The sequence below is a fragment of the Pygoscelis adeliae genome, unplaced genomic scaffold (assembly GCF_000699105.1).
Source record: "Pygoscelis adeliae isolate BGI_AS28 unplaced genomic scaffold, ASM69910v1 Scaffold19, whole genome shotgun sequence".
NCBI lineage: Eukaryota > Metazoa > Chordata > Aves > Sphenisciformes > Spheniscidae > Pygoscelis > Pygoscelis adeliae.
Window position 1 is genome coordinate 629,846 of NW_008825533.1, and position 27,676 is coordinate 657,521.

The 27,676-nt window shown below is 37.7% G+C and overlaps 1 protein-coding gene across 1 annotated transcript in view; it reads right to left on the reverse strand.

Moving 5' to 3' along the window:
- The window catches only part of SSBP2 (single-stranded DNA binding protein 2), a 152,725-nt gene that overhangs the window by 51,676 nt on the left and 73,373 nt on the right, over positions 1 to 27,676 (reverse strand). Inside the window, exon 6 of the mRNA XM_009331787.1 lies at positions 6,187 to 6,276. Within this exon, the coding sequence (XP_009330062.1) occupies positions 6,187 to 6,276 (90 nt within the window). The remainder of the gene's footprint in view (positions 1 to 6,186; positions 6,277 to 27,676) is intronic.

The following is a 27,676-nucleotide window of genomic DNA, read 5'->3' on the forward strand; positions in this document are numbered from 1 at the left end:
CAACTGCACTGTGCATCACTTGCTTTGTATATTATTATTATTATTATTATTATTATTATTATTATTATATTTTATTTCAATTATTAAACTGTTCTTATCTCAACCCACGAGTGTTCTCACTTTTACCCTTCTGATTCTCTCCCCCATCCCACTGCGGGATGGGGGGGGTGGAGGGGCAGTGGGGGGGAGTGAGCGAGCAGCTGTGTGGTGCTCAGTTGCCGGCTGGGGTTAAACCACGACATATGGATTGAGCTAAAATGAGAATGAGCAACTGCCACTAGATGGCATGACAGCCTTACATTACTTTGGTGGGTTGGGTTTGGGTTTTTTTTTTTTTTTCCCCTTTATATAAGAGGAATATGTAACATTTGTATTTCAAACATGGTGTCGACACATTTTTCCCATGCCATTCCAAGTATGTCTGATGACCACAAATTGGTGAATGAAGCAAACTACTTGACAATTCCGTTAGAATATATATGCACTATGGAAATAAGGTTTAGTGGTAAGCTCAACTAGAACAAATTTTAACAAATTTGCTGAAAAAAAAGTAATGCATTTAAAAGAGCGAGCACTTTACTTATATGTCAAAAGGTATAGTCAGTGGTAGAATTTAACTTTTAAAAGAATTACCAAATTAAACAAGTGAACTGTCAGTTATTGAACAACTTGCTTCCTCTAAATCTCAGTTGGCACTTGATGAGTTAACTATTCAGCAGTGCCTCTCAGGTGAGTTAAGTACAAACCCAATGTTGTTACCTGCCTGAGTGCCTTTAAAAAACCAACAAGTTCCTCATACAGATGCAGACATGGTGAACTTTTGGTCAACCATGTAATAAAAGAGGTGAAGATAACTGGGGTTTAATTAAATATGCATTTAAATGTTTCTCATAATTGCAGTGCAAAAGTAAGCAACAAGGGTCAGATATTCAGCAGTGCCAGTTGTCACTATATTGGAGAAACATGATGAATTCCATTGGATTAGAACCTAGTACTTCTGAGCAACCTGATCTAGTTGAAGATGTCCCTGCCCACGGCAGGGGGCTTGCACTAGATGACCTTTAAAGGTCCTTTCCAACCCAAACCATTCAATGATTCTATGATTCTAACTCTGCATTTAGGTGTGTTAAAACTGGAAAGTAACTAAAACGCAAAAAAAATCCTGTGAAATCAATACTTCCCATTCTGTTTAAAAATTCAAAATACTTCAGTGAACACAAGCTCCAAAACTTCCCTCTGGTCTCTGCTTACTTGCTTACTAAGGCTGATATTGTCCACAAAGATCAAATAAAGCGAAAATACAAATGTAACGTATCTCAATTTTTTTTAGCCAATTTAAAGATCAGTGAAGAGATGGATGGAAATGGGTCAGCACTTCACTACCTGCAGAGCAGTGGTTTGCACCTGAACACAACCCTCCCGCTTCACATGGGCACACTGGCGTGTGCTGTGGAACAGAAGTGTATCTGGGCTTCAAAATTTCCATGACGGTATTTCCAAATGTTCATGTCGTTATTTTCTAAATGCATATACCATGATGTTTCTGATCTTATTGTCCTCAAGAAGGAGGGAATGAACACTTTAAAGACCTTGCTCTGCCTGTATCTAAGAGGGCTTTCACAAGTAACACTTCTGTACTGCACAGAACCAACCCTGGTGAAAAATGCTGGTTGTCCTCAGGCCAGAAACTGGAAGTAAGATTGGATATGAAAATCTGAGGGTCTTTCAATTCTATGACCTAATCCTCTTTGATCACAAGTGGATGAATTTAACTCACCACAAATGAGTTTATTAGAACCTTGTGGAAAGCTTTGGCTGCTGACATTATATGCATCCTCTAATGTCTAGACCCGAAGGTAAATAATTATTATAATCTTACTCAGTCCTCCAGTTGCCCTACTATTTCAATATCAGATAGTATTTCAGTATCAGATAGGACTCCAAAAAGAGGGACGAAGACTAGGTCACGTCGATCTCTGTGGATGGCCATATGAAGAAACTAACCACAGAGTAACTCTGATGCTAAAAAATGGCACAGAAAATGTCCTAAATGGCTTTATTTTATTAACATAGTAGCTAAGAGCCTTCCTCACAACTTAGCTCCAGGTACAGGACATGCTTGTACATCCTGGCAAACTGACGTATTTCAAGACTCAGACTCATCAGGAGTTAGATGAGCATTTCAGAAATGCATACAGTCATCTTACCCTAATGCAACCTAATATAGTTTTACAGCTTCTGTTGCCCAAGTAATTCATAATCTTTTAAAAGGATAGTCACTTATGACATTCTGTTTTAATAGGTGGAGAAACATGAAGAAAGAGAATTGAAATGACTTATCTTGGGTTACCCAGAAAAAACGCGGGTAACTTAGGGATGAATTGCACATTGTTTTTTAGCATCCAGGCTCGCACTCTGATGCCCAACCATTATCCTTCTCTGAGGCTCTGATTTAAGAAAGCAACTTACGAGAAGCACTGATCCACCAGACATCACCCTCATTGAACTGCACTTGACCCGTTTTTTCAGCCTGAGACATAATCAACTCTAAAACTTGTTTGGGTTCTCCTACTTGGAGTTTAAGAGACTTGTATGACAAAAATATTGTCTTCACTCCTCCCATAGTCCCACACATTCAGTTTTGCTGCTAATGAACCAAGAGCAGATTCAGTTACTGTATAACCCCAATTTATTTCCAGAGTATCACCTATTCTACGTACTGAAAGAAGATGAGGACAAAAAAATATGTAGATATAAAATTTAGTTATATTAAAATACATACACACCAGAAGATGAAATTGGGACACATCCTAACTCCACAAAAACCTGTTTTCTTGACTTTTCAAATTTCATTTTTGACACTGTAAACAATTCTGTTTTAAAAAAAGTAATTTAGTTGATGATAATAGCTGTGCACAATTCTACCACCTTTCTTTCACTGTATCATTGTAAGGCGTTGCATTTTGGACTGTCAGCACTTTAGTGATCATCATCCATCACCCGAATTGAAGTATAAAAATACAAGTACACAGAGATACAAGACAAATTCAGCTGCTGGCTTCAGAACTCCACCTCTGTGGACCGGGCATAAAATGCCAGAGACTGCTAATTAACATCAGTGCTAGTGGCCTACATATACATGAAAACCTCATTTTATGAAGAACTGAGTTTTACCAGATACTGTCCGAGAAACCATACTTCTCCCATGTTTATCTACCTTCATGTGCTATACTAGTATACTGCATTATTTTGTTTTATAAAAAATAAAAGAAATTTATTTTCTTTTATAAAAAATAAAGGTCACAGAAATAATGCTAGTGGTCAGCAGTGCCAAAAAACCTGGAACCCAGGTAATGTTTCTTTGTTCCCAGCACAGTCCCCACCTAGGTTGCCACCTTCCCCTGACCTGTCTGATAAGAAGCAATTGCAGCAGCAAGAGCATCCATTTCGCTAACATCCCAGTTAGTGGTTAGTGCCACATGCTGAAATAGAGCTGCAGTGTAAAACCAAGAGCCAGTACTGATGAGAAATGAAATGACTTTACATCGTCTAGCAATTCTGAGTTAGCCAAGCAGAGCTGGAAGGTAGTGGCTGTCAACAGCTTTAGCTTAGGCCAATCCAAACATTTCATGAAAGCAACAAAAGGCATCCTTATCATTCCAGGATGACCTTCTAAATAAATTTTAGGTTGCAAAAAGTTGAAATGTTACAATGTTTTTGTAGTGCAAAGTCTTAGTGAACTAAATATAGATATAAGCACCATTCTCCCACTGTTTCTATAATCTTCTGACTCTTAAAATTGTTCACTCTTCTCATCTAGGAGTGAGTTGCAGGTCTAAATTCCAAACTCTCAGTGAAAGAAGATCGGCAGTTCATCTAAAGGCTGAAGTTTCTCAGTGTTCAGATCAAGACAGTTGAACGTGTTTTCTGTGATACACCTTACAGTTTCAGCACACAGTTATGTATTGACTGGATTTTGGCTTAGCTCCCCTTGCTGGGATTGCTCCCAACCATATCAACCGTATCCACTATCGAACTTGCAGTTGGATTTGCTAACTAGCATGTTATTCCTTTACATATATTCTTAGGCAGATGACTACAGCAAAAACTAATAATCTCTTGAAAAATGTTCTGTTGACAAGGCCATTCAACTGAGGAAAGTAGATCTCTATCAGCTAAAACTGTAAGGGACTAATCTTGAGTATTGCATGTTACAGAGAGACACGATGGCACAGATCCAGCAGTTTCAAGGAGAGGTGAAGGGTGATGTCTGGAGGAGTCCAGACCAGACTGTGCAGACCAACTCTTCGAACCTGCCTTGCAGAAGACTCATTGGCCATGCTGTTGAGTTGATGATAGCTCTGATTAATGTCACAAACTGTGTTACACTGAAAATGGATTTTCCTTTGTTTATTTCAGTCCCAGGCCTTGCAAAAAGAGTGGGCTGTTGGTGGGGCTTCAAGTAAGACTGAATTGTCAGATGCTGACAGACAAGGAAAGTTTACCCATACTTAACTTTCTACCTTCTTGTTTTTCTTACATCTTTAAAGATCTAGAGTGGCTAGAAGTCTTTTCATGCTTCTAAAAACAGAACTCCCACACCCTCCTCCTGCAAAACCTTTAAAATAGTATTGTCTCCTCTATACTTCACATACTTGTCCTATTTGTGCCCCTTCCCCCTCTTAATTGTCCTCTAAGACAATAAAAGAAAAAAACTTTAAACTTTCATTCCTTTGACATTACAACTGGAGTGGGCGGCTAAAATAAGAAAAAGTGAAATGTTTATACAATATAAAAATTAAGACAAAATTGTGTTTAAAAAAATCTACCTAACCAGCTGTTTAAAACAGTAAAAGCAGAAATAAAATAATTAATCAGTTCTGCCAACTCCTGAGGATTTTGTGACTGGCAACAGTAAGATATTTTCTACTTCACTTGCAAATATCTTTTCATTCACGTATTAAAAATCACACCTCAGTTTTTGAGTTGATGAAGGAAAGAATATGCTCATGCGAGGCTCAGGGTTTCTTTATGTAGGTATCAATACTGCAGATAGCAGTTTTTCCCTCTGTGACTGTGGGAAAAGGAAGACCATACAAATAACATTGTCACTTACACACAGTCTAAATAAAGACTGCTGATATCCTGTCATTTTTGTACAATCACCATTTGGATAAAAAAATAGATAAACCATTTCTTCTTTTTTTCCAGACGAAATATGCTGCTTCTGTCTATGCATCTCAGGGAAGAAGGAAAAAGACACTGGTCTCTACCTGGATTTCAGCACTTGGTTTTTACATTAACATCCTAGCACAATGTTCTCCCCACATCACAGTCCTGGACATCTGGGTTGTTTCTTTCACATCATGAGAACAAGTACGTGAAGTGGAAATCTCTGCTCTTCCTAAAGAGCTGTTTCAATGCTAGAGATGCTGCTACTTTTTGCTCCTGCTGCACAGCCACAGTTTGCCAGTGTGGAGAAAAACAACCGAGCTTTGGTGAAGAGGAGATGCAAGCTCGCTCACAGGAGCAGTCCAATCTCGGATTACAACTGTTAGGTTGGCCTTGCACTAAAAGCTGCCATTTTTTCCATTATAGTATTCTGTACTGTTAATGCCCAAGTGTTAACTGGGTATTTAGTTTCATTTACGACAAAACTTAATAGAAGCAACACACGGTCTAAATCCTTCACTTGTTTTTTTAGGCATTAGGGTTGAGATCTTCAATGCGCAAGGAGATGCTCAGTGAGATATTCTCAGTTGCCTAGGTCTAATTCCCACTGAAATGTGAACATCTTAAAAATCTGGCCTGTGGCTTTACCACAGGGCTAAACACGACCAACAACGTTCTTACTTTAAAGTTTCAATGCAATGTATGTATATTATCATAAGAATTTCTTTTAAAATTATATTCAAGCATTTTCAGTCTCCACTCATAAACTGGCACCATTTCTTATCCTTGAAATTTTGAAATGAGTTGTGCTGTACTATTTCATAAATGAAATACTTGTCCGTCAGAGAGATCCCTTCCTTTCCACCTATTCACTTTTGTTAAAAAATAAACTCTCAAGTATTGCACCATATATTGACACATCGTTTAGAACAGGACCTTTTCTACAGACTTGCAAACCGTAATACGGAGGATTTTCTATCCTAAAATTCCTGTAATCATAATTTTTCTGAATACCTGAAAAAAACCCGGTGGTACAGGACCTACTGGCATGCCATCTCCTGGGGGAATGTTTCCTAGCACTGGACTGGGAGCTGCTGCAGCACTCTGAAAAGAACAAAGGGAGAATAAACCTTTGTCATTGCATGGTAGGCATTAAACCCAAAAAAAACCCCAAACCAAAAAAACCCCCAAAACCTGATCAAAATGCAGAAAGTAATTCTCTGGATATGTCATAATGCCATTGTTTCATCTGAAGGTAAATTTGTATAGTGTTCAGTCTTAGTTTATACAAGTATAATGATTTGTTAAAATAACATATGTATGTTGAGCGGAAGGATGCTAGAGATTGCATGGATATACAAATAAGCCTCAATTAGATAAATCTTGACTAGATTTTAAAAAATATTGCATCTGAATGAGTCTATATATATACAAATGTGAATGTAACTTGCACACTTTTTCTTGTATTATGTGTATAAACATCCTCACATATGCACAAGGATATACATATAGCATAAAGAAAGTAATTTATGCATTTTATGAGCAATTTCCAAGCACTTTAAAGATAATTTCAGCAGACTGTAATATTCTTTCAGAACTACATCAAGCTTCAAAACAGGATTCTGTTACAAACAGTACAAGAAGGAATGCTCACGATTCTGCTGGTAATGCTTATGAATTTACCAACCCCAAAAATAACCACCATGACAAATTAGAAGAATTCAGATTACGTTTTTGGAAGGGAAAAGAAAAAAGGGATTTCTAAGAAGTGAATCAGAGGATGAAATTAGTTACCTTTGCAAATCCTTCAGTTGGAATAAGCAAGTAAAGAATATTGCTTCTGGCAATTTACAAGCAGGAGATCGTCACAAAAAGGGAAGCCAAACTGTTATTGTTGTCATGTATTGGAACCTCAATTACTTTTAATTTCTAGCAGTCTTCCTTCCTGCAATATGTTTTGTGGGGCATAAGGCTGAATCACCTACAAAGGCTTACAATCTTCTTTGAAAGTACTCATGCACACACAATGCATTGAGAGCCACTTGCAGCTTACTAATGACCTGCCAATATCTGCCCTGCAAAATATGAATGGCTTATGTTTATTAACTTACCACTCTATTGTACGCTCACACTTGATATCCAAAAGATGCAGATCTGGAAATTCTATTTCCAGGTGTTTGGCACACTATCTAGGAAATTAAAGAATAATGCTGGAAAGATTTGAAAACTGCCACAAAGAAGGGGTGACCTTTTTAAACCAAGCAGAAAGGAAATATTCAGTTAATTACCACAGATTTTTCAATGGCTTAAGCTGTGCTTTAGAATCAAATTTCTGAACAACTAGCAGTAGCATATTTAGCATCTAAGCTGCATGTTCTTTCCAAACAGAAGTCTAGAACATATCATTAAAATACAGAGACTGCAAAAAGTGCTGGGTGCAAGACTTTTATTCACTAGAAAACCCTGTAATAAAGGGTCTTATTTATGCAAGGATCTGGTCTGCAGGATCAGTGTTAAAATACTGTATAATTGCAATTGACAGAAAATGCTAGTCAGGTGAGCTGGATGTAACAAACACTTTTGAATCGTAATACCTTCTTGTGAGAGGCTACCACAAACCAACCAAACCAGCCTATAAAGCTGTAGCAAATACAGACGGTTCTCCGCTAGCCACCATCATTTTTTGGGCACTGCCTGACGTTCATGAGACTGGAGTATGGTGCTGCTTAGACACATGCAAAATCATGCAACTCCCTGGAAAGTCTCAGGTACTTCTCTCAGGTCTGTTGCAGTCTCTTGGCCTCCCAGACAGAGGGGGAAATAAGCAAGTGGTGTGAATGCACAGAATAACTCCTGAAGAACAAAGTAATTTTGTTCCCCTTCCTTTCTTTCGCATGGCTTCTGTGAATGTCCACCGATTACTTTCAGATTATCTACATTTCCAAAGGCAAACAGAAGAGAAAGTTTCCTCTCTTTTTTTTTTTTAAGCAAAAAAATGACCTGTTTAAACTGAGCATCGGATAACAACTTCAAGTAAAATCATGAATAGATGCAGACACAATTTGAGTGAAGTATGTTGGATCTTACTTCCGTATGTACAGGTTTTCTAGATGAAGAATGACAACAGTAGCATCACTGATGGAGAAGATCAATGATGTTAAAAGCCTGAGCATCTTAAAATGTCCAAAAGCCTGCACTGCAGTCTCTGACTAAGAAGGAGTAGCCCATTACAGGGGCACTAATAAAGATGAACCTTATTACAATATCATCCCTCCTTGCATACTAATTCCCGATTGCCCCTATGCTACCTTAGCTGTGTCCATCTTTACTGGCCATGTAATAGGCACTGTAATGTGTTCAGTGGAGGCGATGCTACAGAATAAAGCATTTCAACAGACTATAATAAACCACTGGGCAAACACAACTCAACAGTATGAAGTCAGACAGGCAAAATACTATTAAGTTGCGAGATATCAGAGAAAGAGCTAAGCAGCACCTCCTCTGACACACGACCACTTTTCAGAAGCCTCCCATCCCAGGTTGCCTCACTCCTACTCACATTGTTTAAACTACACTATACCAGGCATTAATGCATGTCAGAGTGCCTTAATGCCATGGGTGTTAGATGTCCTCCTCAACTGCAGCCTCTGCCAGAGCCCCCAGGTTACGAAACGAAGCTTGTAAGAGGAGGGAATGACTTCTCAGGGTGCAGTGCTCCCACAGGGATATAGGGATCTGCCCCCGCTGAGTTCATGCCGTTTCCCACACTTTGAAAATCACTTTAAAAAAGAAAAATCATGAAATATACTTAACAGTTTAAAAAAAAGAGAGAGAAGGAAATAATAATTATTCCAAAACAGGGAGAAAAGGATTAAAATTATATGTGAAGATTTATGTTAACCATTAAACCTCCTAACAAGGTTTTATAAGAAATATACCTAAATATAACATTTTCATAATTGTCTCAATAGTGGGTTTTTCTAAAAATATTTTTTTTTCCAGTTTTTGAATCTGACTTAGCAGTGATACCAGAGGAACCCAGCTTTGTTCCTTGGTGAACCTCAGAGATCAGCATGCAACTCTCCAGGACTGGTAAAATGGGCAAACGGCAATTCTTTGTCTATTGAGCTACACATACAGCAATGAATGACAGTAAGTCTACCTCACACATGTAACGCAAGGCACTGCTTTCAGAGGTGCTGCCAATTCCTGTGAAAAGGATACGGCTCCAAAGTAACCACTTTTTAGGAGGAGTGGGTTTTGTACATCTTTGTTGATGAAGAAGGTATGTAGAAAGGAGCTGGATGAAGCTAACACATGAGACTGGAGAGCTTCTACAGCATCCTCAGAAAGCCTTCTCCTTGAGGACTGAAGTCCCATTCTGGAGAGCTGCCCTGAGGGTGGCCAAAAGATCTGAGCAGTGCTATCGGATGGATATTGGAGGAATCATTTGTGATGATGAAGGAGGAAGAAAAGCAAGGTTTTGTGGAGGTGATTACACAACAGGTGATCCAGACTGATTTACTCAATCTCAATTCTCATGGTTTCCGGAGAAAAAGGTCTCAACTAGAAGGGAACTAGCTCTTAGTTTCAGACTAGTTACTCAAAATTAAATTAAATTTACTAATGTTGGCCATTTTTTGACGGTATACCATGATGTTTCAGGGAGGTATTCAATGTGTTGATTTTAATTGGCCTAATTATTTGAGACTTGATTACACCATACAGTTTACAGACACTTAATGCAAAACGATCTCTCCTCTGTATTTCTGAGTGGGAAGGAGGACCGAACGATGCAAAGTCTGAGTGGCCATAATAGTAGGTCAGTTTTACTGACATTTGAAGTACCGCTTAATAATTGTAAGAATATTGTCATCATAGGCATTCTACAATAGTCCAGTCTTAGGTGTTACAGAAACTTCAATTTCTATCTTTCATTATGTAATGTACCACGTTTTTTTTCTGTTTTCATGTTTGCTTGTTTGGGATTTTCTTCGCTGATAGGCAATGAAGTCCCAAAATCAGAAATAAAGCATTTTCAGTGTTTTAGGTGTATTACATTTTCTAGCTTGCGCTATCCAATGAACATTTTAAGAACTTATACCAGGTAGATCAATTCTATGATTCTATGATTCTACAGATCAATAAGCAAACCTGCAACTGCTGCATTGAAATATTCTTATTTATTCTATCCTGATGAATTATTCAGTTATTTTTTCACAGTCCCACAGCAAACCGTGGCTTCTTTTTGCATGCATTACAAGTTGTTCATCATTTATACTTCCATTAGTTTGACATTTTAAATATTTGCAATTTGCTTTCCCTGCTTTTCATAAAAAGATGGAATAGGAAAATTTAAACGGTCTAATCTTTTTGTACCGTATCTTACCTCTTTAAAAATGGAAAACTGTATTTGCTTTTGTAGCTAAAATACTGAATTTATGGTATCTCTTTACAGTTATTAATTAAAATCGTGTACTTGAATGAAACTTATTGTGGTCATTCTTTGCTCTACCCAAGCTACTCTTGACAATGTAAAAATAGGTTATTATATTAAAAAAATAAAAACTAGCCACGGTTGAGGCTGGCTTTTACAATAAAGAAATCACAAAGTAAATAAAAAATAAAATAGGTTAGTTATTCCATTAGTGCAGTATCTGAAATATAAAAATCCAAAGAGACGTCTGCAACACACAGGTCATTTTTTGAGGCTATCGCAAGAAGTGGTTTGTGACAGAAGCTCACAGAATAATTCCATTTGCAATGGGCCTCTAGGTGACACTGAAACTACTGGCACCAGTATCCATGATGCAGGCAAGTTTAAACCCGTCTTAGGATTTAACGATGCTGAAACTGGCATCAAAGAGGAAGAGGGAGCAATGGTTTGTTGAGAGCACAGCAATAGTGTCAGGATGAAGAAGGAGCTGCATTAATAACTCTGGTTTGGAAGAAGGTGGGGAGCTAGACCTAGTAAGGCACAGATGCCTGCCAGTGCTGTCAAGTGTGATAGCTTGAGTCTCTCTCTGAAAAATAAATTATTTCTATAGGGAGAGTCTGAAACAGTTAAAAAGTCATTTTTCCTTTTAAAGATGTTTCCTCTTGCTATTTGCACAGTAGATGCAACTTGCTTTCCCACCCTCCACAACACCTCCTGTCATATAGCACACACGAGTGAGGTGTGCCTGAGAATGCTTTACCGTCACCCCGAGTTGTGACTCTTCCATATATTGCGGGAAGCAACAGCCTTTTGATGCTTCCATGGGTAATCTCCAGGCTGACAGAACCTCTGAAAGACATCCCCTATCCCCTAATATTAGGGTAAAATGGGGTGCTCTCTGGAGGGGCACCGCAATGCCTACTTAGAAGGTTCACATATTTTTGCTGCATGGCTTGATGCACGGTGAGTGTGATGCATTGTGAAGGTAGCACTGAAGGCAGACCAGGGTGAACACATGAAAGTGAATTAGCAGCATCGGTATGATTACTTAAAAATTTTCATACTGGTAAAATTTTATAGCACAAATGTGTCTGAGAGCATTCTGGAAGAACAAACTTCCAACCTGTCTTCATGAGTCCTACACGCTGAACAGTCTGAGCAGAAACATCCTATTGCAGAACTGGCTGCAAATTACTGCAACCTCATGTTGTATGCACTATTTTTCTGGGTTCAAGGTCAAGAAAAAACAAACCAACCAAAAATAGCCAAGAAACTTTGTGTTTATGCCAGATCTCAGAAGTCCAAAGCACTTGCTGAAAGTACTCCATGGCGTATGAACTACTTCTCATACTTCTTTTGCTGAGACTCTAACTAATGATACAACTGAAAGCTTTGCCTTTGATTATTCCAAAATTTCGTATCTGATTTTGGGTGATAATCAGAAAAAAACTGCTAATGTACTCCAAACTATTGTAAATAATGCCAGACATACTTTACATTTCTTTCCTCTGTCTGAATCCTGCTTCAGAGAGGTTAGGTCATGAGAATTTTGGCAAGATCTTCAGAAATAATAACACTTAAATCAGTTTCTCTGAAATACAGGTTCTTCATCAAGAGTGATATTTTCATAAGAAATCTACTACAGAGCAATTCCGAGAACTAGCTGTATTATATATGCAGTATCATTTTACATTTCATCTAAACCCTAACGTGACTAAGATGTATTCACTCCTCAAGTTCAAGTACTGAAATATTAGTACAACTGGCACTTAACGTGGTGTTAAGGATCATTTTGTAATAAATAAACCATTATTTTATTTTAAAATCATTGAGCTTTCTAACCTAAATGAATTTAGATGTCTTTTTAAAAATTATGGTAAAAGCATTAATATAATGTTTTCATATACTCATATATGCAACCAAAATATGCAGAAACCAGACAAAAATACTCTGTCATGGAGAATATTAATACAATCAGTTGAATCAAAACAAGAGCAGTAATGTTCAGCATCTCACGTTAGTTTTGTATATGTTCATATGACATTAACGCACAGGAAATTTAAACAAATTGAACAGCGAATGTGTAAGGATGGATGTGAAGGACAACGCAGGGAAACTATGACCGCCGTTGGTACCAAGTTTGAAACACTGATGACAGCAGCATGCTGTTGGCAGGAAAAGCAGAAAATGTTTACTTTTTGGTAGCTATCTCCTTGAAACCCATGCTGAAAACTCACACTGATGCTAAGCATAAATAAGACTCTGCTAGTCAGTTGATAGCTCTGAGATGAATGTACAAGTAAGTTCATATAAAAGTCAAACGTCTTTCCAAATCAGTATTGCTTAATTCATCACATCCAGCAATGCCAATTAAGAGAACTGTAAATAAACACAGAAACAGATGACATTGGGGCCATCGTGTTTAGCTGTGACCAGTCCCTGATGCACCAAAATCGCAATACTAAGAGAAAAATAATCCAAAAGCCAACTGTCTATTTTTGTCACTTTCTCATACCCTCCTTTTTCCAGCATTTTTGTTAAGTTAAGCACAGCATTCTGGTTGCTTTCCCATACAGGCATAGATAAGTATAATGCACCAAAAAGCTAACTACTTATTACCAACTTACTAGTTATTATCTTAAAAGAATAACTTCTAATTCACAGAACTTCATGCCTTCTCCAGCTTACTGCAAACAAACAAGAAACTAACTGAAGAGACACCGACATGCAAAATCGTGTATTATGTTTTATCACATTTTACTGAGTATTTTTGATACAACTATGTTGTCTTCTTTAGGAGAACACTTAAAAATTTCTTGTTTCTCTTTTTTTCCTGAGGACGAAGGATAAATATTTAGTACTACTTTTTCAAGTTCATGAATTTAGGAAATTATGGGAATTAGGGAATTCAAATTTAGTTGGTTTAGTTGTTTTTTTTTTCTGGAAAGACAAATGATGGATGATTACTACTTCCAATCACATTTACCACTTGCTTAATTTCTGGTCATTGATAGCTTCAAAGTGCCAGACATACTGTAGCCAATATTGTAACAAGATCAGCAAATTTCCATTTGTAAACACTTCAACTTGTAACTTACCAAGTATTTCTAAGCCATTAGCTAGTTACTATAATAGTGCTTCCTTATTTTTTACCTACCCCAAATCAGAGAAAAGGAACTACATTGACGAACCACTAGAAACCTCCTTGTTTTCTCCACGATAGAACATAAAACTATTCACCACCCTGAACAAAAATTTTTTAAAAACTGACTGGCAATAAGCTATTATTCCTTCTGTAGAGCCTTTGAACGTTCAGCTGTACACAAAAGAAACATAACCCCTAGACTGGTTTACTTACAATGAGTTTAAAATCTTCCCCAAAAGGTAGATTCATCACGTTGATAGAAGCAAGCCATTTGAAAGATCCGGATCACAAGACCTAATTAATTCTTGCTGTAGTTCCAATGATATATATTTGTCTAAAATGTTTAATTTCTGTTCTGTAATAGGAAGGCATTCACATGACAGTAGTAGCTTGACAAGTGTAACTGTAGAAGCTCATAATGCTATTCCTCGTAACTTCTCAGTTTTCCTCAAATTGCAGCTCCTTACAGTTTGATCTGGACTCTGGCATTGTGTTTCTGTTCACTCCATCTTATACGTTATGATGAGTGATGAAGAATATACAATGTCATAGAAACAATAATTCTATTAATAGCCAAGTTGTGTGTCTGTTATCAGAAAAAAAAAAATCACATTTAATCTTTTTTTGGGGAAAAAATTGGTTTCTTCACTTTACATCAGCAGACTTGTTCACTTCATGAAGAGCAGACCTGTGGAAGAGGACAGTATGCTCCTGGACTCCATCCGTTCTTCTCTCCCCATGAAATAATCCTACCCCCCCAAAACAACCTCATTGTAAGCAAAGCTTCCCCATATCTGAAGTAGGATTACAGTTTGTTTTACTGTACCCCAGTGCCCAATCTGGGGTTTTCATTCTACTTAGCTGAGATAGTGAAATTCTATTACAGAACTGAAAACCAGGTATTAGGTTGGAAGTATACTGTTAAGGGTAACAGAAATTATTTTTAAGGAAAGCTTTGCTATCAGTGAATAAAAGGATTTCAAACTCTTGTCAAAAGACAGCATTTTAGTCCTGTCTCTTAGCTGCTGCTTCTTGGATTATTTAGAACACAATTTCCAGACAAAGATTTCTCTAAAGTATCATTATAAAGAAAAGTTATAACCTTTATTATTCACTGGAAGTTACTAAAATCACTACTACGCATAGGTAAACAGAATGTCCACTTTTTAAAAAAAAAAGAAGTGCAAAAATAATTTGTGTTTTAAATATGGAAATAAAGTATCAAATTTCTGTCCATTCTTTTTCAAAACTGAACAGAACTATACTTAAAAGCTGACTACTTGGCTTTTCCTATTTCTTTATGAAGATGCAAAAAATAAGGGTAACATTTCAAATAATGTTTTCCGACAATTTTCTAGGAAAGTAAGGGCATTCATTTCAGCTTAATTCCAAGCCCCATGTCATTTTGTAATGTATACCTATGTACAAAATCAAAACACCAAAGGCTAGCCAAATGAGTTATTACAGTTTTGATAAAATGCAACAGTATTATCAGATTCATCAGTAATAACCATGCTGCTGACAAGATAAAGGCACTTGAGGACACAAAACACTGTTGTTGCCGCTTGGAGCCCAGTTGCAGTGATATTTCAATGAAATTACTTCTTTCCAGAAGTGACACTTACACCCCTCCTCCAGATTCCCTGAAGACCAAGACTGCTTCAGTCTGCTAGCTTAACAACTGCAAAATACTCAATGCGCTATTTTTTTCCAAGCTGCACCTCCAGACCACATCTTTGTTGAATAACTGACATTGCAGACCACAGGTTTAACCCACTGCCTTCCTCATCACAAGGAATTTGAATGAAGATGTGTGAAGACGCTTCTCTTAAAAAGGAGTTAGCAAGAAAATGATCAGAGGAAATTACTTAACTTACATGATTGTGACAAGCTATATGTATCTCATTGAATGTTTTAATATGTCATCATATTGAAGCATTGCTTTTACAGTTAAGATTGCTAAAATACAAAACTACTATACAAAAATATACAATTGCCTTTTCTCAGTATTTTCTCAACAGCTGTTGGGGTCATGATAACAGGACTGCAAAAAAAGTGAAATACCACTGAGATTTTTAATATACACAGTAAAATATGGCTAGCTCCTGAAATCATTATTCAAAATAACTTTAAATGGTGACCGATCATATGGCATCCTCTCTGATCAGGTCAAAGATAGGTACCTAAAGATTTTTTTTAGAAATACAGTCCTTAGTCCACCTTTGAGTTTGAGTAATACTCAGATGATGACTGTGCTTAAGCCATGACATACTGCACAAAGTGGGCTGATCACTGCTAGTCTTTTCTTCCTGCTGCAAACACACTCCACTTTGTTCTGTTGATGCTCTACAGAAAATTCACAGTTGGTACAATCGTGCTAGTTAGGCTAGTATGACAAGACTATCTTATATCCTAACTTTCTCTAGTAATGAAGTTGGTTGGTACAGTGTCTTTTAATCATTTAATTAATCTAATTGTTAAACCCAGTTTGTTTTCCAAAGATTTTAAGATTGCTATAGTATTGTATTCCGGTTCTCATGCCACTGCACTCCATACAACAGTCAAGTGCCCTCTCATTTTAAGAATATAGTGATTAATAACGATAAGATGAAAGATTCTCTGCATCTCTCCATCTTTTCCAAGTTATGAAACACAAATGAACAAATATGCTGTGAGGTGAAAGACTGAATTTTAATTATGAAATGCAAAGTAGACCAGTTTGGGGTTATCCTTAGGTCACCTGGGAGTGATTCAGCAATCTTGGCAATATATGCACACCTTCAGAAAAAAACCAAAAGAAAACTTAATAATTCCCTCTCTATCCAAAATGGATTTTTGTCTCTATATGTAGTTGGCTGGAAAAGAAAGCATACACTCAGAAAACTAAATGCTATTTCAGAAGGAGCTGAACTGCACGATGAAACTGCTCCTCTGCTCAAGAAATAGTATATTCGGGTTTTCTTGTCTGGACCTTCATGTCATGAAATTCCTCTTTAATAACCGTTACTAAAATACTAACTACAGACATATCTCTGTCTTTTTCAAGGCTGTGTTGTACATGTTATTACTCTGTCCTAAAACATGAAAATATGTGACTTCACAATATTGTAATATTGACAGCACATTTTCATAGACAAAACATACTGAAGCAGCCATTTGGATGTTTTTAACATTAGCTCCATTGTTGATTGACTTAGTGGTATGTAACACAATACATATTTTTCCTTAGAGTCTCTAGCCTGACTTTCATTACTTTAAAATCAGTGGTATTTCTTGTGTATATGAGTGCTGAAAAAGTAATGCTTAATTCTGCAACAAGTACGTGGTCATTTTAAGACACCGGGAGACAGCAATTAGACACCACCACCCCACCCCCCTGGTATTATTATTCTTTCAGAGATCTTCTTAAGAGTGTTTTTCTTAAAAGTGAAGCTGTTCCCTAAATGTCCTGAAGTTAATTCCGTAAGCTGAAACATCAGCACAAGGCCAACATTTTCAGGAAAATAACAGGCATCTGAAAGTTAAAGATATATGCTGGAATATCTCTATTTCCATACAACACCGAATAAAACCTTTATGAATACTTCCCTACCATGCAAGACTAACTAGCCCAGTGAGGCTCATCTCCTCAGGCTCCCTCTACAGCCACCACAAAGAGGAAGCTGCTCTGAGACATCCTCTGGAGGAGTGCAATCATCTACAAAGGATGTGTAGGGAGACCAGCCTTACAAGATTGAGGTTCACCTTTGTGAAAACCCTCTACGTATTCAAGCGTTTTAGTTTAACTGAAGCATTGCATGCTATGTATGGTGCACAGCATTTATAACAAAATACAGTCCACTAGATATGACTTTTTAAGACATGTCTGTAACTTGAGTTTTCAAGGACAGCTAGAATGTTTAATTTTTAATATTAAAGTCTGAGAAAAACATTGCCAATTTGAAGAAAAACATGATAACGTTAAAGCTCATGGAAAGCTAGCCTGTAAAGTACCTCATTTTTCTCACGTCTGAATATCTATCTTTGGATAAATGTAACTTGTTGAGCACAGAGTTAACACCTCTAAGTGCTAAAACAGAGTTAAGTACTGTGCCTACGAAAACCTAATGTTTTCATGCTGGTGACTATTTGCTATAAAGTAGTTACCTTGGGTAGTCTACCAGTAACAGGAGCCCAACATGCTACCCCATGGGGTACCAGAATTCAAGAAAGAGGCATCCATCCACACCCAAGGGACAGCAGAGGCAAGGGCTCAATCTTCCGAGGACCTGCCTGTGTTAGGCTTTTTAGATATTCTTCTAAATGCTTCAGTATCTGAAATACTCTGCCTGTATCTCAAACACTTTCTATCTGGAACGGTGGTCTGATGCACATGTCTGAGACTTTTTAAAAATGTAGGCTATGGGAAAAACAAACAAACCAACCAACCACCTAGTAAATGGCATTTGGAACCCAGCAGCTCTTCTGCCACCCCACCAAAGAAGCCAGGCAGAATGGCAGCGTCCTTGAAGGTAAACAGAAATGGGCTGCTGAAGATAAAAAGGACTAAACCCTCCCCTTTCTTTGGGAATTACACACAGTGCCTCACACGAGCAAACAAAATCTGTGACTGCCCAGCACACACCCCACAGCTTGCTGAGGACTTGAGCCGGGAACAAATAGCCTCACCAGAAAAATCCCTGGCTTCAGCCACGAGTAAACTCACTGGGTCCCCATGTCACACTGCAAAGCAGGTAAAACCCAAGTGGTTGTCTCAGGCTGCTTCTCCTGGGGGAACCAATTATTTTACACCCCGTGGTGTGAAAATCCATAGCAGTGATAATGAGAACTTGGGTCTTTTAGGGTTAACTCGCTCCGACAGCTTTTAAACACACTTTTAAAACCTTTATCTTTTGCTTATTTTGTTATTATTAACATTTTTAAGTAGTGCCCACACAAACACTGGCATGGCCCTTCCTCCATGCTGCCAGCAAGCCCTGGACATGGGGAGTGGAGTCAAGGCACCTCCTTTCCTGGAGGGATGCTGATTCACACACACCCTCCACTTATGCAACCAGCTATCCCACTGGGCTGGTCCCGTCCTTCTGCAGACCGCTGGGTCACCCACATGGAAAATGCCAATATTGATAGTGTATTTTTAGATATATCCCTTCCTTATACAGGGAACAAAAGACAAAATCCAGCTGATTTAAGACTCACTGCCAAAACTTCTGCTTCACTGTGTAATTCTTCATTGCACCCCATGAAAAAAAAATCAGTTAAAACCAGGAATATGGTATGAAAAATTCCCTTCACAAACCAGCAGAATTATAAACAGCTGGAAGCAGTCAGGTATTTGTCATAAAAAATGGTACTATCCAACCTTGCCTGTAATAAACATTTATACATAAATCGCATATAGATATAGATTGGCTTTAAATGTGAATTTTGGGTATATATATCTTCACTGAAGATGCACATACTGTGGGGAAGGAACTTTATGAAGTAAAGCAGGTATAAAAAACATTATTTGTATGAATAGGTCAGATCACATAACACCGATCCAAAACAAAAGCAAACACATTTTCCCAAGCTCCCTAACAAAGCATTTGAGTGCAAATGTAACTGTCACAGTCACCTTCACTTCAGGACAGTGTCCAAGCTGACCTAAAAGACTAGAGATAAATGTTAGTGCTTAATGGTTGTAATAATCCGTATTTCACTATACATAAAAAGCTGGCTTCCTCCTCTCGGCTAACACAGAGACGCTTGCAGGAAGGAAAGTACAGATAGACCCAGTTTAGCTCCGCTCATTGAGGAAAATTATCTAAAGTGGAGGAGAGCAGCTGAACACCCATGTGCCACATTAACATCTCCCAGTCCATAACGCTGTTATAAGTTAGTTTAAGCTCAGGTTAAACCACAGCAGTCTAAGTACTATGTAATATACAGGCTGGTAACAAGAGAAAATAAGAATTAAAGAAAAATGGAAGCCTACTCCCCATCCTAAACTAATGGAAAAAAATTAAAAATTTAAAAAATTGAAGACTTCTCCCCTTCTTAAACTACCTAAACTACAACAGTCAGAGGCATTTTCCCTCTCCATCCTGCCTCCACTGAATCCTTCTATGACACTATTTCTCCTCTCTCTTATAGAGAAAACCCAACAATTTCTCAGCCAGGTTGGTTAATTATAGAGAGCTGGCTGGTCCCAAGTACTGTGCTACCAAGGGACAATATAAGCTACAAACTGCTGAAGAAAATGAGCACTCTAGCAGTGCCCCCTACTATCAGGTAAATAGCCTATATTATGTTGGGGAAGCTGGCAGTGGCGATATAGACTTTTGATGGGAAATTATACAGCTCTCGCTATCTGCTGATAAGATTCACATCAGTAAGTAGTGGAGAGCTGACATTTTTCTTCCTTCAATCTTAAATGGGGGAAGTTTTGACAAATTAAGACCTACTTGTAAAAGACAGCGACTGAGCTGCCAGATACAGGGTTTACATCCACACAGTGTTTTTTAACAGAACGAGGGAAATGCAGCATTTATTGGGATTTCCTCTGAGCGACAGCCAAGGCACAGAACTTTAAAGCTCATCTATCCCATCATTTCTTCTCATTTGCCTCCACTTCTAAGTCTTCAAATCCCTAGAAACAACTCTAGGCTTTTCGTTCTCTGGGGACTTCAGCCCATCTCGCAAAAATAATCTGGTTTCTGTGGACGGACAGTCCCATGGGAGGGATACCCATGTTTAGTACAAAAGCTGACAAAGCTGAGTTAGTGTCAGGTAACCGTGGATAGTTAAGCAGTACTTCATTTAACTGCTTAATCTATCCTAGTAGCCTCAAGATAGCAAGAGCTGACAAAAGGAAAGGGATGCAGATTTCTGGGACGGTTATGTCGGTTCTTTTGCAAATTACTTCAGCAAAGCTTAAACTAGTTAACCTGCATGCTTGATGTCCTTCATGCCCCCAAGTTCATGTAAGATGAACAGCTACAACTTTTCATTTTCCTTGCGAGTACCACTCCCCAACGATGCAGTGCTTTGGGAACTCAGACTGTGAATGCTTGTGCATAAAGTGACTTTCCAGTGCCTGTTTTCTAGACAAGAGTTGTTTTCTCATTCCCTGGGATTACTATTCTCATCAACATTTTGCTAATCAAAATTATATGCAATAAAAGCTGCTCTCCTTACTTTTTAACCATTCAATTCACTACCTCTTTAAAATGGGTAACAAGACCACCACCTTCATTCTCAAAACTGCCCATATTATACAGAAAATGCATCACACAGTTTGTAAGCAACAAATACTGTTCCAAGGTTTTTTCTTACTTCTGTTGTCCTATTAGTTCCTTCATACCAACACTGAGGTATGGATAAGGACAACATCACAAACATTAATGGACACCAGAAACTGTCAGAACAGATGAGCTGGACAAAGAAAACAATATGGGAATTTTTTGGTAACTTGGTAAGAAGCAGGTTCAAGAGATACTAGATAACGAAGTTTCAAGTACCAGGAATATTTAACTTGTACTTAGGCATACTTCATCTGCTGCCTAATTGAAACGTTACCACTCCAGCCTTCAAATCCAAGAGAAAGGTGCAGAGTTTGCACGGCGAAAGGATAACCAAAAGTTTATTTTTTCTCTTAATGGCCCCAGCTTGGTGTTATACTTGTATAGATTTGTGTTTGTGGCATATTGTATACTAGTGTATACATAGCAAGATTCACATTTAGCACAACTATTTCAGGTCAGTGAATGTCTAGCTACAGCTACACTGAATGAAACAACTTGTAATTTCCAGAGTGAAAAGCAGTTCAAAACACAGTAGTAATTGTCTGAAAAGGTGACAAAAATATGGGCTTAAAATATGAAGCTTGGACAAAGTGTTTAACTTCTCAGGCTGAGGTAACACTGTCACAATTTTTATCAGCCACAGCAATGAACTTATACAGCCTTCCAATTACTTTTAAAAATCCTCCTTTATGCACAGAACAGCATGCAATTTTAGCATGACAACGATATATGCACACTTGATAAGGCACTGTAAAAAAACAGCTCGCATTTTATTGCTTGACTTGGTGTAACCATTGTTAAATCCTTCTCATCCTCAACAACCCTCAAATTTACCAATGCCCATTCCTGTGATATTTGTCAAGCACTCTAGTTCTGAGTGTATGGGTTATTTTGGGGAAAAGAAGGGTTTTAAAATAAGAAAAACAGCGGTTTTGCCATGATATAGTGCCAAAACAAAATTACAAGAGGCAAGGGTAGGCAGCTCCATGTTTTCAAATTTAAGTTGTGCCATAGTTGGCACACAAAGAGAAAGATGTGTGTGCCTGCAGCAAGACTCGGGGCATATTCAAAACCCCAAATTTGGGGTACTCTTCGCCAGCATCTGCAGAGCTCCCCTCTGGCTGCAAAGGATGCTGCTCAGACCCGGGTGGGAGGAACCAACAGCAATGCTCCCTGCACCCAAGAGCAGCTGCAGAAACCGCTCCTGGAGCCTGGGAGGAGATTTATTTTGGGTGGCCTTCAGAGGTCAAAGGAGGAGAGTGGAAGATGGCAAGGCAGTCTAGGAGTCACAGTGGGGAAAGCAAACAGTCTGTTTAGTGCAGTTCTGAGTCACTTCCATCCTCTTAATTAAAGAAGAAGAAAATTGCAATATAGGACAGAAAGTTCAAAATACACCTGCAAAGGGTATTTTAAAACTGCTTGTTGGTCTCAAAATTGTCTTGTAACCAACATTTCACTTCAGAGACGAAAATGTTTTGCACAGGCAACACTCCCCCCCACACTTTTTAGGCTGTTGCTTTTGGCTGAGGCCACTGTTACAACAGGAAATAAAAATTATATTACTCAGGAAGGAAGCTAATGAGTTTCCCCTCCCCCAAACGCCATTAGACACTTCCTGAATAAAGGAGAAGCACATTAATATAAAGAACGGCGGTACGTTAAGTAACCAGAAGCTGAGCCTGCTGTATGATTAAAGCTACATACAGTTTCTGGATGGAGAAGGAATAGCAGGTCAGCTTCTCTAATGCACCACCACCATTACGCTGCCTTATAATGTTTGTGCCAGAGTGCTTTGTCCATTCTGCTTTTAAATGACTCAAAAGCAGTGATGCTTTCATCACTTCCTCTGGGACAATATGCCAGGCGATAAAGCAACTCCTTGTAGGGAGTGTTTTCCATGCACTACTTACGAGTTACCCTATTAATCTGTTTTATTGTTTTGAATTTAGGGCCGCTTAATAAAACCCCAAATCTGGGCTTTTATTGTTTGTTTTGTAGATTTTGGATGTTCTTTAGACTGAGAGATTTCCCAACCTGGGATATATCCAAAGCCTGAAAAATAAACAAAATACCAAACACCAAATTCATGGAGGCTCAGTGACTGACCCTGCTGTGTTATTAACATTCAGCATTATTCAGCTTTAAAAAATGCAGTAACTTTTTCAGTGAACAGAATGTAGATATTTTTGCGTTGATCTATGTTAAAGAAATTATATTACAACTTAACTCAAAATCATCAAGTTTTCCATGTAGTTAATCTGTATAATGTATTTTGGACTGTAGTTACTTTAATTCATTCTTGGTATGGGTTTGGTTTTTTTTTAATCAAGTTACTGTAAGTAATTCAAGAGGTGATTCTGCAAAAATATAAGTTAGCACCATGTGAAGTGAATTAAATACAGAAGAGTGAAGTTTTGCACGTTTAAAATCTTCACAGGATCAAACCTTCCCCGTAGGGGAGTACTCTTCCCTTAATGGTTTGATCACAAACACATGAAGTATGCGAGTTTATAGCTATTCAGCATGAGTTGGGCTTTTTTGACTACCTCAGCATGACCAGCAGTGAAAGCTACGGGTGTGCTTCCAGGATAAACGCCCACGTGCTATATGGTGTTTCATGTCACCTCCATTGACCTTTTGGGTAGGGCCAATGTACAACAGCACCTCGTCTTTTCTTTTCCTCTTTTCCCCCCAATATTTTAAAGACAGCACCTGCAAAATCCACTTTTTCTGCTGTGGCTTATTCTGTTCTCACTTCTTTTTCTTTTCTCTTCAATAAATTGTTTCCTTGCCTTCTTTACGTTCCTCTCAATTCCTTGATCCACTAGTCCTTTTACCTCTTCTAATTTAGTTTAGTTGCTGAGATTTAAAATTAACCAAAGTTTTCAGTTTAACTCTTACTGGCAAAAATGAATGGGGAATAAAAGTGCCCCTACTGGTACACTGTCTGGGCCATACGCACAGCAGCACACAGTCCTCATAAAAAAAAAAAAAAGATTAAGTTAATGAGGAGAGCATAATGGCTATGTTTGCCATAGCTTCTCCCAGTATTTGTATTCTGTAACTTCTTCTGTATCTAAACACTTGCTCAGAATTATTTTACATGTCATTTAGTTAGTGCTTTTAATTTCAAACAACACCTAAAATGTAGAAAACAAAATAATTAAAAGCTTAACTTACATGATTTTAATTTTACACATCCTTTTCCTCGTGTTACAATACATGCATTATTTTATTGTACTTATAATATAAAATAAGGCCATTTCATAATCACACTAAGACATTTTAGAGTGTGACTCATGCTGGGATCTTAACATTTCACCAGTAGCTGAGACACTTGGCTTTTCGTCTTCCAAGGAAATTAAGACATGGCAATACGCCAACATGACACAGTGCCTGTTGAGTCTCAAGATTTAATTCCAGGATCTTATTTTTTAAAGAGAAATCACAGGAGTCCCTACACCATGTTTAAAACAACAGAAATGTGTCATTTAATCCGTATTGATTAAATTAGTTTGCTACTCATTGCAGATAAACACTGTATTAGTGATGCTAATGTACAATACTTAAAAGGCAAAAAAATCTTCCTTTCCAAGGAAGGATTCTTTCCGTTCAAGAAGTACAGCTATTATTTCCAGCCAAAACTAGCAGCCTGTGGCTACAACAATTATGAACATACCTAAACAGTGTTTTAAACAACAAAACAAGCTTAAATTATTGAAGAGAATTCCTCAACAAAGTAGAAGGACAAGTTGGACTGAGGCCAACACTACTAGTCAGTTTTAACCAGGTTTTGTTTGCAGTGACCCTAAGCTGGAGCCCTGCAGACCTGAATGCCTTCAGACACTGTGGTGCGAACAGAAACAATCACATCACTCCCAGCAAAATAAAAAGTACATACATGCCTAAAACCTTTCATGCCTCTTACTCTCCAGAAATTAAATGTTAGTGAACAGTTAAATTTTAGCACTTGTTAATTCCACAGAGAAGCAGAATAACTCTGCAAGGAAATAATGCTAAACTAACCAAAAACTATAAATTATTTTTTCCCAAAACTGATGGCTTATTTTATGTTTGCAACACTCCAAACATTATATACTCTAACTTTGTGCATGAAAATATCTGGTTGAGCGTCTTTTTTCACACTCCTCAGAAAGCTTGTCATTAATCACCTGCCAAACATCTAACAGTTTGCAGCTTCTTTCATAACAGAGCCTCTACATCTGTGGTTTCTAATACCAGCATATTGTCCTAATATCAGCATAAACTGTAAATACACAGAATGTTTTGCCACAATTTTTATCAGTTGTAACTAACCAAAACAAAACCTAAACCTCACACAAACCACCGAATCGTTACCCCACTACTCAACAACTATTTTTTCTTCATTTAAAAGCCAATAAATATTACATTAAAACATGAATGTACTAAACCATTCAATTTCTCTGGTTTTTTTTTTGCTGATAACATGTTGCAAAGCCAGAAAAAGGGACTAAAGATCATCGAAGATTAAAAAGGTATTTAAGTAGCAAGCATTTTAAAACTACTGTATTCTCCAGGAGACAACCCTCTACCTTCCCTGCAGGTGATCCTCCAAGCCTGCTGGCCTCAGTCCAAAACACCATGCACTTACCTCTCTGCTACAGAGAGCAAACATAAACTCTGGGGCACAAACACAAACTCTGCATCTCTAGATACAGATAAATTACAAGTATTTTAAAGATGAGGACCAAAGGTAGCAAAAAAACTTTATTCTGATTTTTTTTCCCCTCCCTGGAAAGAAAGGACTTCCTAATAATGAAGTAATGAAGCAGTAATTACTCTCACACCCTTATATTAGCACTCATTTCATGTGGCCTGTCATGCTTTTTGTTGAGAAAATTGCTCCACTATGCTAAAAAAATCAGAACTGCTTCATAATCCATTTGAATTCAGTAAAATTTTTCATTTTTGGCCTATTATACTGACACTATCACTTAATATCCATATGAAGAGCAAGTTTCTTTTCACCTGGAGACCTCCAAAGTGCTGGCCATAGAAATCTGTTTATCTTTAAGGTATTCAACATCTTTGAAATTAAGATGCAAATATTCAAAGAATGCCTCCCACACCAAGCCTAAAGATAGTAATGTTTCATTCCCATTGTATATTTTGAACTCCAGAGCTGGCAGTTTTGGATTTCTGAATTTCTGAGTGCACTGTTTTTACTTCAGAAGATAGAAAAGACTGCACAATGATTTCATCAAAGCTCAGAAAATATTTTTAACCCTTATTTAAAATGATTTTCAGGTTGCCCTCCTCTTCTTACTCCATCTCAGGGGGGAGACCTACCTCTTCTGTAGCACTTTAACTGCTTTATAAGGCATTAACAGAGCATTTATGTAGCACTGTATTACTGTTTCAGATTCATATGATACAGCAAAAACCTTTTGAACTGGATTGCTAGAACTAAGAGTTCTAACAGACCTCAAAAATGAGTCAAATTGAGCTTAACTACTGCAGTCAAGACTTTAAATAATGTAACTGAAACAGAAAATCCTAACATTTAAAACTAATATAGTCTGGTTTTACAGGGTTGTTTCAAAGCTAAATCCATCACAGTACTAAGAGGCAGCAGCACATAACAGTAATGGCTATTGCAGCTTTATAGCAATGGCTATTATAACAATGGCTATCCAAGATATAACAAAAAAAAAAAAAAAAAAAAAAACAAAACCAAACCAAAGAAACTATCATGTCTGTGAAATTAAAGCCTTTCTTGACATATATTTTCAAAAACAGTAAACAAAAGTTCGCTCAGAAGTCACCTTGTAATTACACGTTTCTAACTGCTACAACCTCGCACACCCATTATGTATTTAAATAAATAATGGATTCTTTCGTGTAGTAAAAACAATGAGGAGTATCTTAATATAAATTAGCAGTCTGTACCTGCAAAAAAAAACTAGACCAAGCAGGACATAACTTCTCTGGGGACCAAGAAGGCCTTGTGTGTAAACTGTCAGCTCCTTCCTCTTCCCTTAGCAGCAGGAAAGGAAGCGTTGAGGGTGGGACATCACTTACATGTCTTACAAAAAAATGCTAGGGATCACAGATACAACTGAAAAAATACCTATACCACGGACAGAAATAAATTTCTTTTATTCAGCAGGGAGAAAAATAAAATCCCTGTAGTATTGCTAGCTGACACAGGAGGAGAGAGGTGGAGTAAATGCACACACCATGTAAAAATAAATATGTACAGCTGGACTGTTTATGCTGCCTGGTAACAAAGGGGAAAAAAAACCCCTTAAGACAAAGTTCTTCCTAAGAAACGGAGCAACTTGAAAAGTCAAAACCTTCCCAGCATTTGAGGGAAAAGAATGCACTTACAGCTACCCACAATGCTTACGTCTGTGCCAGCTAAATCTCACTTAATGGGATTTCAGTCAATTTCATTCAAAATTGTTGTAGTGGAAAAGGAACTTCTCACAAGTCACTTAGATACTGAGGTTGCAAGTCCTATGCAGACAAAACTGACAATAGGGTACAACCAATCCTCAAAGTTATTTATTTTCACTGAAGTCAGTGAACGAAATTAAAGTTTAAGACGTAATTTTAGAAACATCCAAGACTCTACATTGTCTTAAAGAAACA